General features: G+C 40.7%; 1 protein-coding gene across 2 annotated transcripts in view; it reads left to right on the top strand.

The window, feature by feature from the left end:
- Positions 1–292: 292 nt before the first annotated feature.
- efl1 (elongation factor like GTPase 1) overlaps positions 293–13,970 on the top strand; it is a 46,413-nt gene continuing 32,735 nt past the window's right edge. Inside the window, exons 1-11 of one of the 2 annotated variants that reach the window (XM_023332442.1) lie at positions 293–370; positions 691–790; positions 3,120–3,187; positions 3,280–3,364; positions 8,490–8,623; positions 8,704–8,841; positions 8,921–9,135; positions 10,857–10,980; positions 11,220–11,299; positions 13,101–13,237; positions 13,364–13,486. In XM_023332442.1, coding sequence (XP_023188210.1) covers positions 700–790; positions 3,120–3,187; positions 3,280–3,364; positions 8,490–8,623; positions 8,704–8,841; positions 8,921–9,135; positions 10,857–10,980; positions 11,220–11,299; positions 13,101–13,237; positions 13,364–13,486 — 1,195 coding nt within the window. In that variant the 5' untranslated portion in view covers positions 293–370; positions 691–699. Of the gene's footprint in view, positions 371–411; positions 609–690; positions 791–3,119; positions 3,188–3,279; positions 3,365–8,489; positions 8,624–8,703; positions 8,842–8,920; positions 9,136–10,856; positions 10,981–11,219; positions 11,300–13,100; positions 13,238–13,363; positions 13,487–13,970 lie in introns of those variants that run through there. The other variant, XM_023332443.1, reaches the window with a different exon arrangement.

Genomic DNA, 13,970 nt, shown 5'->3' with positions numbered 1-13,970 from the left:
TGTATTTATAAATAAAGATCTTGTCTAATAAAACAAAAAAAGGTCCTTCCCCGCCCCTTACTGCTTGCTGCAGCGAGGTGTAACTTCTCGTATTCGCCAATGCATTCCAGGCAGATTGTTCGTTCTTGACTCTGTGTTTTTGTATTATTCCTGAAACTGAATAAATCTGACAATATGTCAATATGTTTTACACAAACTAATAAATTCGGCAACAACGTATTGCAGCAGCTTTATTTAGCTACACTGTATTTTGATCAGGCAATACGTTAACCACCTTGACGTTTAGCACCATGGAAACATCGACTTCAGGCATACATTTTCACCAGTCAATCTAAAATCCAGTGGATCACGAACACCGCATGCTTCTTCCGTGAGTTTCTAATGTTTTTATAGTGTCTCTCTTACTATTGTTTAAGCGAATCTAGTACCCCAGGAGACGATGACCGTTTCACGTGAGAACTTCAAATTTAAATTATTTAGATTTGTTATTTCTTTCTATAAGAAGTTTGCAATATGCTAAACCAGTGTTAGCAAGTCCCAGACCAGTCGTCTTCACATCTGCAGTCATTCATTGCACTAACAGGGCCTGAGCAGGAGCAACACTCTAGGTGTTAACTGTTCTATTCACCTAAAGGAGATCTGACTCAATCTGTTAGTGCTGCTCAGTGACAACCGTTGTGCTTTATCCAGGAGATCGCGATGGGAGTCACCGGCCTGGATAAGATCAAAACCCTGCAGCGAAACCCGGCTAACATCAGAAATCTGTGCATCCTGGCACATGTTGATCACGGTAAGTTCACAGCATGTTTTCTAGACTGCGCTGTCACTGAGAATGATCCTAACTTTACATTTCACTTAGGGGTTCGAGATGACAGATAGTAGTTGGTTTTCCACAGCAGTAACAGTATCAGCGGTTTTGAAAAGAATGTTGGTAGATTGTCACACAATACTTGGATAAATGAAATCGATCCTCCATCTCATTGAATACAATGTTCACATAAACAGCATGAAGATGGGCCGAGCTTCACTCTGAACAGAATAATAGGTTAAATTTATAATAATATTTTTGAGTCACCATTATGTTAAATCCTTACCTGACATTAAAATCCCAACATTTAATTTCTAGATGCAGTGTACTGATTGACTAACAATTAAGTAATTGATTTTCTAGCATTTATTTCATGACAAACACTTTAAAAAGCTAGAGTTTTTCTTTTTGAAGACAAGCTTTCTATTTAGTTGAATTCTGTTCTATTACTATTAAATCCCTGAGGCACCCACAGAAGAGGAACCCTAGTTGTTAATGATAAATAAAATATGGAAATTAATACAACAGTGAAACAAAAACAACAATAGAACAGGGAAAACATGGATCAACAGTTCAAATTAAAAATACTGGTGATCTATAATGGTCAACTTAGAATAGAAACAGCAGAATTGCTACAGAGAGAAAATTCTGCTGTAACAGCAGCATCAACACATGAAGGTTGACACAAAATATATTGAAACAAGATTAACAATAACAACAATACTTGTAATAACACACTGTACAAGATTATGACATTAAGAAAATATACTCATGATCCAAGGGATGTGCAAATTTGTTGGCTTTTTTGTGACATGTTTGGGACATGCAGAGAGCTATGATTACAAGTTATTATGATGGTCACTAATAATCAAGGAAAGCTGACCTGATAAATAAATTTTGTAAAATAGTTTTATAAATGTATAGTTTATTTTTACTAGCCCCCTTATGAAATCTTAAGTTCTTTTCAAAAGATTTCTGAAGCGCTATTAAACAGATCAATGATTTTTCAATACAGCTTTTTTGAATATGCTAGCTTTTATTTTGGATGCTTACATTAAGCATCCAAACAACTAAATTCTCCCTCAAAACTCTCAGGATGAAAACAGATAAGAGCTAACCTTTTTATTTAGCAAAACCACCATTGTGAAATCATATTCTTTCACTTTGTAATGCTCACAGCTTGTCATCAATCAATCAAGGTAAAACTAAGGGTTGTACTATACACAGTATAAACTCATCATTAAGGGTTTGAGCTGTCACTAGAGAAAGCATCATGTCAAAAACAAAACAATTAAGTTTAGAAAGAAAACTAAGGTGAACATTATTGACTGGCCTAAACAAAGTCCTTACGTGAATCCCATTAAAAATTTGTAGGGTACATGAAGACCAGAATTCATCCAAGAAGACTGGAGGAACTTGAAAGATTGACCAAAGAAAAATGAGCTGGGATTCCTCAGCTAGAGAAAGCGTCATGTCAGGGCTTCTCAGTGCTCACTACCCAACATGTTTTAAGTGTTTCCTGCTGCTCCTTGTCGAGGTTCATTCAGAGACTTGATTTTTGTTACTGGTACAAATATACAATTCTTTCAGAGCATCCAAGATGTTTGAAGTCCAGAGTGAAATTTCCAGTCAGTGATAGTTTGCTGGTTCAATCCCCACTCCACGTGCCTCGGTCATTGAGCCCTTGGGCAAGACACTTCACCCACCTTGCCTGCTGGTGGCAGTCAGAGGGCCATAGAGATGCTGATTTTATTTTCCAGTAGATCTTGGTACAGACCCACTCTGCCAAAGGTAGCATATGCTGCTTCAATGATCATAGTGCGCAAGCTAGCCTGACATAAATTCCAGAATGTATGGAATATTGTCCAGAGGAAAATCAGACACCCGACCCAACAAGGCAGTTGAACTGGAGGCAGTTAGTAAAGCAACCAGAACACATCAGTAGAGCATGGAGCAGATCGCCTCCTTGCCATGCTTCATTGATGCAGCAAATCAATCAAAAGGAGCCCCAACCAAGCATTCAGTTCAAAGAAATGAGCATATTTTTCAGAATGCTGACATGTTTGTTTAAAATTTGTTTTATTGATCTTATGCAATATTGAAATTTTCAAAATGATATCAAATAAAAGCTTGAAATATTTCACTCTGTAATAAATCTACCGTATATATTACAAGCTGTACTTTCTGAAATTAGTCAGTCATCTAGAATTTTTTTACAGATATTCTAATTTATTTTTGCTGTACCTGTACAGCTTACATTGGTTAACAAACTGAATTGAAAAACTATAAAATCCTTTGTTTATCTTGTCAGGTAAAACCACTCTGGCTGACTGTCTGGTGGCGAATAATGGGATCATATCAAGTCGACTGGCTGGGAAGGTAAGCTGGAGCAGTAGGAACCTGCTCCATTACATCAGTAATTGTTGCTTTCAGTGCCACTGAGCTCTGTGGTTTTTGTGCTGGATTTTCAGCTGAGATATCTGGACAGTAGGGAGGATGAACAGGTTAGAGGAATCACCATGAAGTCCAGCGCCATCTCTCTGCACTACAGCACAGGTACTGCAGCACTTCACAGCACAATTTCCTCAGTGGTGAAGTGTTTGCCTTAAATGCCTTAGTAAGTCCCACCTGAGTAATTTGAGGATACTCTGTGTTTTCTTATGAATTACTTTGTCTATTTTAGTGAGTTACCCGCACTGTCTATGTATGTTTTACCCTTTTTATTGCTTTTACAAATCAGTCATGACCAACATTTGTTTTTGACAAAAACATTACAAAAATCCATTTAATGTGGAACTGATTTTAACCAAATCATACCAATTAAATAAAATATGTAACTTAAAATAAATGATTGCATTGATTCATCATTATTCCTTGACTACCATTACAGCATGAAGACTGAAGAACACTCTAACCAATCTGAGAAAAGGTTATTGAAAAGTATAAGTCAGGAGATGGATGCAAAAAAAATCTCTAAGGCCCTGAACATCCCCTGGAGTTCAGTTAACTTCATCATCAAGACATGGAAGTAATGTGATCCATATATCTGCCTAGGTCTGACCGTCAACACTGGTGTTGGTCAAGTTACTTGTAAATAGTAATTAGTTACTAATTACTGATTACTTCCCCAAGTAATCTAGCTTACTGATTACTTATTTTTAAAATTATTTACTTTGCTAATTATTTTACTTTGTTACTTTTGTTTTGCAATTGTAATTCCATGCTTGTTACCTGAAAAAAGGAATTGAATTGCAGTAATGCGTTACTGCCCATCACTGGCTCTCACAACCTGAATGACTATAAAGAAGGAGACTAGTCAGAAAAGACACCAGGTCACCATGACAACACTGAATGAGTTACAAGCTTCCACAGCTGAAATGGAGAGACTCTGCAGTGTTGTTCAGGTTCTTCACCAGTTGAAGCTTTATGGGAGCGAGGCAATGAGAAAAAACTCAGATCTGGACTCAACTAGAGCTTACCAAAAGGCACGAGGAAAGAGACTGTATGGTCAAGAGGAAGAAAGATCTGTGGTCCTTTTGGGCATCAGGCCAAGATGCCACAAACAATGCAAATCATCTAAAACAGTGGTCCCCAACCTTTTTAGTCGCGCGGACCATGGGGTGGGGGGGTACGCGTCGTAAGTATCGAGTCGGGGGTGCGGGGGGGTTAGGGCTAACCCCCTCGTTTTTTGCGGGGGTTACATTCCAAAAAGAACCCGCAATAGGCGAAATCCGCGAAGTAGGAACCTTTATTTTTTTACAATTATTATACAATGAAATATTCCATAATACATTGAAACCAAAGAACAAAACCTTTTTACAGGCCCAAACAATTGATTAACAAATAAAAAGTACTGTATGAACAATTTTTTTGTTTTACAAATAACTACTGTACTGTAAAATAATAGTTTTAATATGAACTGAAGGCGGATTCCCGTGCCCGAATTGTGGAGATCAGCGCGGCCCCACCGCGACCTGAGTTATTGGATTAGAACGGGAGAAAATAAAAAATGATTATGAAAAAAAACAAAGTACAGTAGCACAAATAGTGACTCACGTGTATTTCACTGCTCTTCTGACTGAGCCGCTGCAGCCTGACTCCGCTCTGTAGCGGTTTTTTGTTTTCTTCTAAAGTTCCCGGTGCTGGTGTGTTTTTTCGAGAGAAGAACATTGTTATCGGTAGCTGTTGTCACTCTTTTTTCTTCTGAGCAAAAAAGATTCTTTTAAACCGACATGCCACCATCGATTATGTTAAATTTGGCAAGCTGTTTTATGTATGTGTACATATTATATCGCAACGTTGTTGACACACAGGTAGAGAAGAAGCAGAGAGACTGTTTAGCCAATAAGAATGCAGAACACAATGCACGATGCAAATCCGCGAAGCAGTGAGACCGTGAAAGGTGAACCGCGAAATAGCGAGGGTTCACTCTACTCCGATGTTGTTTTGCTACTCATTCTGCTGCAAGTTGGCTCAATTTTGACGCGCAAGATGTAACCGGTAAAATCTGGTTTAGGATTTTCTAAATAAAAGATCTGGAAGTAGTTCATTATTTCTTGCGCGGCCCAGTACCAATTGGCCCGGTGGTTGGTGACCACTGATCTAAAACACACCATCCCCGTTATGAAACATGGTGGTGGGAGCATCATGCTGTGTGGATGCCTCTTCGCAGCAGGTCCTGGAAGGCTTTTAAAGGTAGGAGGTCAAATGAAAGCAGCGAAATCCTGGAGGACAGTTTGTTTCTATCTGCCCGAGAACTACAGTTTCAGAGACGATGACTCAAAGTATCCAGCTAAGACTGCACACAGATGGCTGAAGACAACAAGGTGGAGGCTGTGGAGTGACCCAGTCAAAGTCCACACCTGTTTGCAGGAGATCTTCCCCTCCCCAAACCTAACAGAGGAAGAGCAGTTAGCAGAAAGAATGGAGGAAAAGTGCAGCGTCTGTCCAGATGAGCCTGACTGAGGCTTGCTGGGATGGCAGCTAGAGGAGCGGATACTAGATACTGACTGGAATTAAATTCAATTCAAAAATCAAATCCTTTATTTTTCCTAAGGGAAGTTAACCAGGGCTATAACTCATGTCATCCAGGTATCTTCAAAGTGTCATTGTAGATTTTGATGCTGTGGACAAGAAAGATGTCCAGTAGCAGTCAGTCAAAGAGATGTTGAAGTCAGGGATATGGTCTTTGATCATCATGATTGTCTGAACTTCCTCCTCTGTCTCTGCTTCCATGAAGCTCTTTTTCCATTTTTCTGGGATTTGGGGTCAAATTTCAGGTTTTATATAAGGTTTTGAGATGCTAATCAGCTGCTCCAGATTTGTTGTGGTGGAACGGGAGGTTCGTTGGTACTTTCATGTCAATACGGATCAGTCTCTTTGAGGAATGTTTCAATCAATCAATCAGCTTTTATTGTCAATTCCTCTTACATGTCCAGACATACAAGGGAATCGAAATGACGTTTCTCACTATCCCACAGTGATACAAGACAGGGCGTTACTAACATTGAGTAACAATAAAAGACACAGTCTAACTAAAATTATCCTAAGTAATTAATAAATAGATGTACAATAACTAGACATATAGCGTAAAAAGTTTTACAACTGAGAATGTATATGTATATATATAAGTATATAGAGATGTACAGATAAAAAAGTGGTTGCAGTTGTGCAAGGTTCTGGGTTTCTTCTTCTTCATCTTCTTGGCCGCTTTGATGCTGAGGGGAGGGATGTCAGCATCCTCACAGCCTGGTGGATGAAACTGTTGGAGAGTCTGGTGGTGCGGGAGCAGAGGCTTCTATATCTTTTCCCGGAGGGCAGGACACTGAACAGTTTGTGGGCAGGATGATTTACATCTCCCACAATCGTGACCGCTTTCTGGGTGAGTCGGGTGGTGTACAGGTCTTGCAGGGCGGGGAGTGGGGCACCAATGATCTTGGAGGCTGTTTTCACAATGTGCTGCAGGGCTTTTCTGTTCTGTTCTGTGCAGCTTTCGCCCCACACTGTGATGCAGCTAGTCAGGGTGCTTTGTATGGTGCCTCTGTAGAAAGTGCTCAAGATGGGTGGTGAAGCACTTGCCTTCTTGAGCTTGCGCAGGAAGTAGAGGCGTTGTTGGGCCTTCTTCACAAGTGATGTGGTGTTGGTGGTCCAGGAGAGGTCTTCACAGATGTGCACCCCAAGGAATTTTGTGCTGCCTACTCTCTCTACTGCAGCGCCATCTATGGTCAGTGGTGGGTGTTCGATACGGCCCTTCCTGAAGTCCATAACAATCTCCTTGGTTTTGCTGACATTTAGCAAGAGGTTGTTGTTGCTGCACCACTTGGTCAAAAGATGGACCTCCTCCCTGTAGTGGGTTTCATTGCCCTTGGTGATAAGGCCCACAAGAGTTGTGTCGTCTGCAAACTTCACTATATGGTTGGAGGTGTGGGTTGTTGTGCAGTCATGTGTCAGCAGGGTGAAGAGCAGAAGACTGAGCACACAGCCCTGGGGGGCGCCTGTGTTCAGGGTAATACTGCTCGAGGTTAAGTTGCCAACCCGTACTGCTTGAGGCCTCTGAGTGAGGAAATCTAGCAGCCAGTTGCAGAGGAAGGTGCTAATCCCCAACTTGTCCAGTTTGCAGATAAGTTGTTGTGGTATTATGGTATTGAATGCTGAACTGAAGTCAATGAACAGCATTCTCACATAAGAGTCCTTTTTGTCCAGGTGGGTGAGGGCAGTGTGGAGGGCAGAGCAGATTGCATCCTCTGTGGATCGTTTTGCTCTGTATGCAAACTGAAAAGGGTCCAGGGTAATGGAAAGGTTGCACTTGACGTGGGCCATGACTAGCCGTTCAAAGCACTTCATGATAATGGATGTCAGTGCCACTGGACGGTAGTCATTGAAGCAGGATGGAGAGGATTTCTTTGGCACTGGTATAATGGTTGCGGTTTTGAAAAGTGATGGAACAATGGCTTGTTCCAGGTAGATGTTAAAGACATTGGTGAAGACATCTTTTAGCTCCTCTGCACAGTCTTTCAACACACGACCTGGGATGTTGTCTGGTCCCGCTGCTTTCCGGGGGTTGATTCTGGCCAGTGTCCTCTTCACCATGTCGGCTGAGAGGCGAAGGATCTGGTCATGAGGGGGGGGGGTTCTTCTCTGGGCATGTGTTGTTTTGTGCTTCAAAGCGTGCGAAGAAGCTGTTCAGATTGTTCAGCAGTACCTTCCAGTTAAATGTCAGATTCCAGTACCTTGTTGAATCTAGGCCACGAATAATTAAGGCAGTTCTGAAAGCAAAAGGGAGTCCAACCAGGTACTAGCAAGGTGTACCTAATAAAGTGGCCGGTGAGTGTATGTTGGAAGTTCAAAGGTCATACTTTAAAGAATTTATAGCAACTTTAATGGAGATGATAAAGAGATCCAGAACTTTTTACTTCACTGACCAAACAAAAATAGCTGAAAGGTGTTAATGTCACACACCAAATAAAGACTGTTTCATGTTTGTTTTCAAAATCTAGCCTTGACAATATTCTGACATTCTTTTAGAATAAAATGAACAATAAATGTTCACCACACATTTACTGCTCTTTCGGTGTCATCAGTTGTGGCAAGCAGCACCAATGTGTCATGTTTAATCATTTTCTGATGAACATGGACAATATTTAAAGTTTCTAAATGGGTTTGGTATTCCATGTGTACCCAGGCAACCAGGAGTACCTTCTAAATCTGATCGACTCTCCTGGTCATGTCGACTTCTCCTCTGAGGTTTCCACAGCGGTGCGGCTGTGTGATGGAGCCATTGTGGTTGTAGATGCTGTTGAGGGTGTGTGCCCACAGGTAAACCTGTTCACACTCTTCGTGCACTAAACATTCCTGACTGAAGAGAATATTGCAGTTACAACATGTGTTGTGTTTAGACCCAGGTTGTCCTCCGACAGGCCTGGCTTGAGAACATCAGGCCTGTTCTGGTCATTAATAAGATGGACAGGCTCATTATGGAGCTGAAGCTCACCGCTCTGGAAGCATACACGCACCTGCAGAAGATCCTGGAGCAGGTCAGAAGCTTAACTCTTTAAGACCAGCTTTGTTCATTCTGTGGATGAAGACTATGTATTATCATCTTGTTCTCTGTAGGTCAATGCTGTCACAGGGACTCTGTTCACGTCTAAAGTGCTCGAAGAGCGAGCGGAAAAGGTGAAGGAGGAGGTGAACAGGGACAAGGACCCAAGTGGAGATCAGGTTTATGACTGGAGTGCTGGACTGGAGGATGCTGACGACTCTCACCTCTACTTTTCTCCTGACCAAGGAAATGTGGTGTTTGCCAGCGCCATAGATGGATGGGGTTTCAGGTCAGGTCATTCTGAGGAATAAAAATATTCAGTTCATATTGTTTCACTCAGTGTCCTGGGTACCCTGGTTAGAGATTTGCAAAGATCCTGCAAATAAATATATATTTTATTGTAGCATAATTTTTTACCAAAATTCTTTATTTTCATGAAATTACATATAGCACAAGTATTTATCCAACACGGGCTGCACAGTGGCGCAGTTGGTAGCACTGTTGCCTTGCAGCAAGAAGGTCCTGGGTTCGATTCCCGGCCGGGGTCTTTCTGCATGGAGTTTGCATGTTCTCCCTGTGCATGCGTGGGTTCTCTCCGGGTACTCCGGCTTCCTCCCACAGTCCAAAAACATGACTGTCAGGTCAATTGGTTTCTCTAAATTCTCCCTAGGTGTGAGTGTGTGTGTGCATGGTTGTTTGTCCTGTATGTCTCTGTGTTGCCCTGCGACAGACTGGCGACCTGTCCAGGGTGAACCCCGCCTCTCGCCTGGAACGTAGCTGGAGATGGGCACCAGCAACCCTCCCGACCCCATTAGGGACAAGGGTGAACAGAAAATGGATGGATGGATGGATTTATCCAACACTTCTTAACAGCTAGAACTGGGAGGCAGAGTTCTCCTTGCATATAGTATCTGTAGATCACATGAAGCAGGAGAGTCAAACTTATTCAGGGTCTCACCCAGAAAACTGGCTCAGCCCGGTGGTAGGGCAGAAATCCAGCCATTTTTTTTTACTTACATTTTTTTTAAAGCTGACAGTAAATTTTTAAAATATAATTAAATAATCATGTTATTGGAAGGGGGGCAAGTAAAGCCTTGTGGCCAAACAAGCTTATAATACACTGGGGGAAACCCTGATCAATTTCAATTTGGGTAACATCTAGTTAATGCGTTCCCAACGTTTTCTTCTGAGCCCCCCTATGGATTACAATGAAAATCCCCCCAAAAAAGACAAAAAAATCAACTGGGCACACACAGCATTCAACCAGACATAAACCTATACACATATTTTGTTTTCAAACTCCTCTGAAGTTTATTTCACGCTTCAGGTTGCAACAAAACACATAACAAATCATCTTTGCAGTGAAACGCTTTTGTGTAACTGTTTTTTTTAGTTCTATACTGTAGAAGAGTATTATTTGCTGTCAGTGCTATTTCAAACATATTTCTTTTTTTTATTTGTAACAATATTCAACTTTGCTATCATCAATACATTTAAAAAAAGCCTCTGTGCAAAATGGGGTTAAAACATGAACAGCTCCCTGAGAGGTTTTTTTTTTTTTTCTTAATTCCTGCAATGGCGCGCCCCACACTTTGGGAACCACTGAGTTAATGATTGTCCTCAAGGACAGTTATACAATGTATTGATAAAACTTGTTAGCAAAATTACAGTCACATAACTTTCTGCATTTGATGAGTATTTATGAAACTTAAGGAAACATGTAAAGTTTCTCTGTCTTGATGACCAACAGGCCACAGTTCCAGCAGATCCTAATCTCGGATCAGGATCCGAGATTAGGACTCTGTTGTGCTGACTAACTCTTAATGTTTGACATGTTTAAGGAAATGTAAAAAATCCAAAGTGCTGCTGGAATGTTCTATATGAAAATCTTGTTCTAGTTTAATGGTCAAACATTGTTTCACTTTATTCTTTCTTTATCTTAATGAAATAAGGTAAAATGTTGATCAGATATCAGTAATCTTGATGATGTCTATTGTTTGTGTTTTGCAGCATTCAGCATTTTGCCCACATATACAGTCAGAAGATGGGGATCAGGACTGAGGTGCTGCTGAAAACCTTGTGGGGAGACTTCTATCTCAACACAAAAATTCAGAGAATCATGAAAGGCGCTCAGGTAATGTAAATTCTTCAGTATTGTTTTTTATGTTCTTGTTACACTGTTAATGCGTTTTATTGTCAACATGGTTTTAAAATGAGTCAGAACGTACCTGGATAATGAGCATTAGAAAATTCCAACTGGAAGTCCTATTGATAAGTCAATGTTGTCCTAGATCCTCAGTGAAGCTCTGCAATCTTTCCTCTAGTCAGTCAGACCTATCCTCCAGTCAGACTTGCTCTCGTGTTTTTCTGCAGACCAAAGGAAAGAAGCCGCTGTTTGTGCAACTTGTGCTGGATAACATTTGGAGTTTGTATGATGCAGTCATTACTAGAAGGTGAGTTAAATGTCAGATTCCAGCTGTTAGTAATGACACCATAGGAATTTTACCCAAAGAAATACAGTTAGGAAAATAAGTATTTGAACAACCTATGACTTTTCAAGTTCTCCCACTTCAAAATCATGGAGGGGTCAGAAATTCTCATCTTTGGTGCATGCCCACTGTGAGAGACATGAACTAAAAAAATCCTGAAATCATAATGTGTGATTTTTTAATAATTTATTTGTGTTACTGCTGCAAATAAGCATTTGAACACCTGCCAATCAGCAAAATTCTGGCCCTCAAAGACCTGTTAGTCCTCCTCTAAAAGATTCACCTCCACTCCACTTATTAACTAGAAGCACCGGTTTGAGGTTGTAACTGAATAAAGACTCCTGTCCACCCCACACAATCAGTAAGACTCCAACTACTAAACATGGGTAAGACCAAAGAGCTGTTGAAAGTCACCAGAGACTAAATTGTAGAGCTTCACAAGGCTGGAAAGGGTTAGAGGGCAATTGCCAAACAGCTTGGTGAAAAAAGATCAACTGTTGGAGCAATTATTAGAAAATGGAAGAAGATAAACAAAAACATATCAATGAACCTAAGAAAGGAGAGGATGACCGGGGCCATTTATAGCAAGATTTTGGGGAACAACCTCTTTCCCTCATTTAGAGCATTGAAGATGGGTCGTGGCTGAATCTTCCAACATGACAATGACCTGAAGCTCACAGCCAGCATACCCAAGGAGTGGCTCCATAAGAAGCTTATCAAGGTTCTGGAGTGGCCTAGTCCATCTCCAGACCTACACCCTATAGAAAATCTTTGGAGGAGCTCAAACTCCGTGTTTCTCAGCGACAGGACAGAAACCTGGCTGATCTAGAAAATATCTGTGTGGAGGAATGAGCCAATATCCCTGTTGCAGTGTGTGCAAACCTGGTGAAAAACTACAGGAAACAATCGACCTCTGTAATTGCAAACAAAGACTACTATACCAAATATTAACATTGATTTTCACAGGTGTTCAAATACTTATTTGAAGCAGTAACACACAAATAAATTATTTTTAAAATTATACATTGTGATTTTCAGATTTTTTTAGGGGAGGCCATGTACCTAAAATGAAAATTTTAGACCCCTCCATGATTTCTAAGTGGGAAAATTTGCAAAGTCACAGTCTGTTCAAATACTTATTTTCCTCACTGTAGGAAAATACAATGAGGTCAGGTCTGTTTTAGAAAGCATGAGGCCAGAGACATGTCCACAGTGGACATGATCGTTCCCCCCCTTTGCAGAAGTGTAATTCAGGTAAAGCGAACCTCCAACCTTATTAGTCAACATTAAGGCAAAGAAGATGAGAAAAAATATTTTGAATGAGTCATACATCTGGCTTCAAAGTTCTTGTACTTGCGTATTGAGGTTTAAATGGCCAGGCTCTTGATTGTCTTTGTCAGCTTTTAACTAAATTCTGAGATGCTCGCAGCCTTCGTCCCCAAACTCTGAATCTCTTGGTTGTTCCACGTGTACTGCTGAGAACTAAAGGGGGCAGGGCTTTTCAGTCAGTTTGCCCCAAGCTGTGGTACTTACACACTAGGTCCATGAAGTTATTTGCGGGTAACCACAGACAAGTTGATGATAAAGCCCAAGGGTTTGAGGAGCACTAAATTGCTTTATTCCTATACTTTGGGACAGATTGCCATTTTTAATCTACCTGTTTTATTGAAATAGAAGAGTAGTCAAATAGGACAGCTGAACCTTTTTGCCTCCAACGCTCCTGGATGGTATCATGTGAAAATGTCTGTTATGTTTGTGTGAGCAGAGACAAGCAGAAAGTGGAAAAGGTGATGACCTCACTTGGGATAAAGGTGATGACAAGGGACCTGCGTCACTCTGACCCAAAAGTTCTCCTCTTTGCTATCTGTAACCAATGGTTACCAGTTTCCAAGGCTGTCCTCTGTATCCTCCTCTTTTGATCTCTGATCCTACCTCAACTGTTCCCTATTTATGTTAGTCTGCCTCATTGGAGCATTTCCAAAGTTGGCTGAACATTTTGATTTCAGTTTGCTTTAACAAAGACTCCAGCAATGGTGTGTGAGAAGCTTCCCAGTCCTTTAGAGATGACAGCAGAGAAAGTGGAGAAGCTGATGAGTGTTGGAACCCGTCGATTTGATTCACTGCCTGAAAGGACGCAAGAACTGAAGACAGGTGAACCCACGCACGCACACCCCCCCCCCGCCCCCCCCCCCCCCCCCCCCACACACACACAATTTAAAGTAGTGAAGCTTCTGCATTATATTCATCTCATACTATAATGGCCTTCTGATATTTTTTGTGTGTGAAAATTTAATAGAAAAAGAATACAAGAATTTATTTTTTTTTACATTAAAAATGGCAAGGTTACATTTATTAATAAGTGGTCTCTAGAATGAATACAGCATATTAAAACAGCATTTACAGATAACCTGGCTTTTATAGAGAAAAAAATGCTTTTAAAGACATGAGAAGAGGTGGGATTAATAGGAACATTACTTAAAGCAATACCATTCAAGAAAAGTAAAAAAGTAGTCATCCAAAAATTAGGCCGGGTATTATGTTCCTTCCACTTCTAACTCGAACATTTAGAAATCCTTTTGTAACTAATGCTATCAGATTGTTTTGCAACAATATGTTTGCAAAGCTTCTTTGCTTT

The sequence above is a fragment of the Xiphophorus maculatus genome, chromosome 4 (genome assembly GCF_002775205.1).
Source record: "Xiphophorus maculatus strain JP 163 A chromosome 4, X_maculatus-5.0-male, whole genome shotgun sequence".
Classification (NCBI taxonomy): domain Eukaryota; kingdom Metazoa; phylum Chordata; class Actinopteri; order Cyprinodontiformes; family Poeciliidae; genus Xiphophorus; species Xiphophorus maculatus.
Note: the sequence above shows the minus strand (reverse complement) of the source record. Positions and strands in the feature narration are given on the sequence as shown.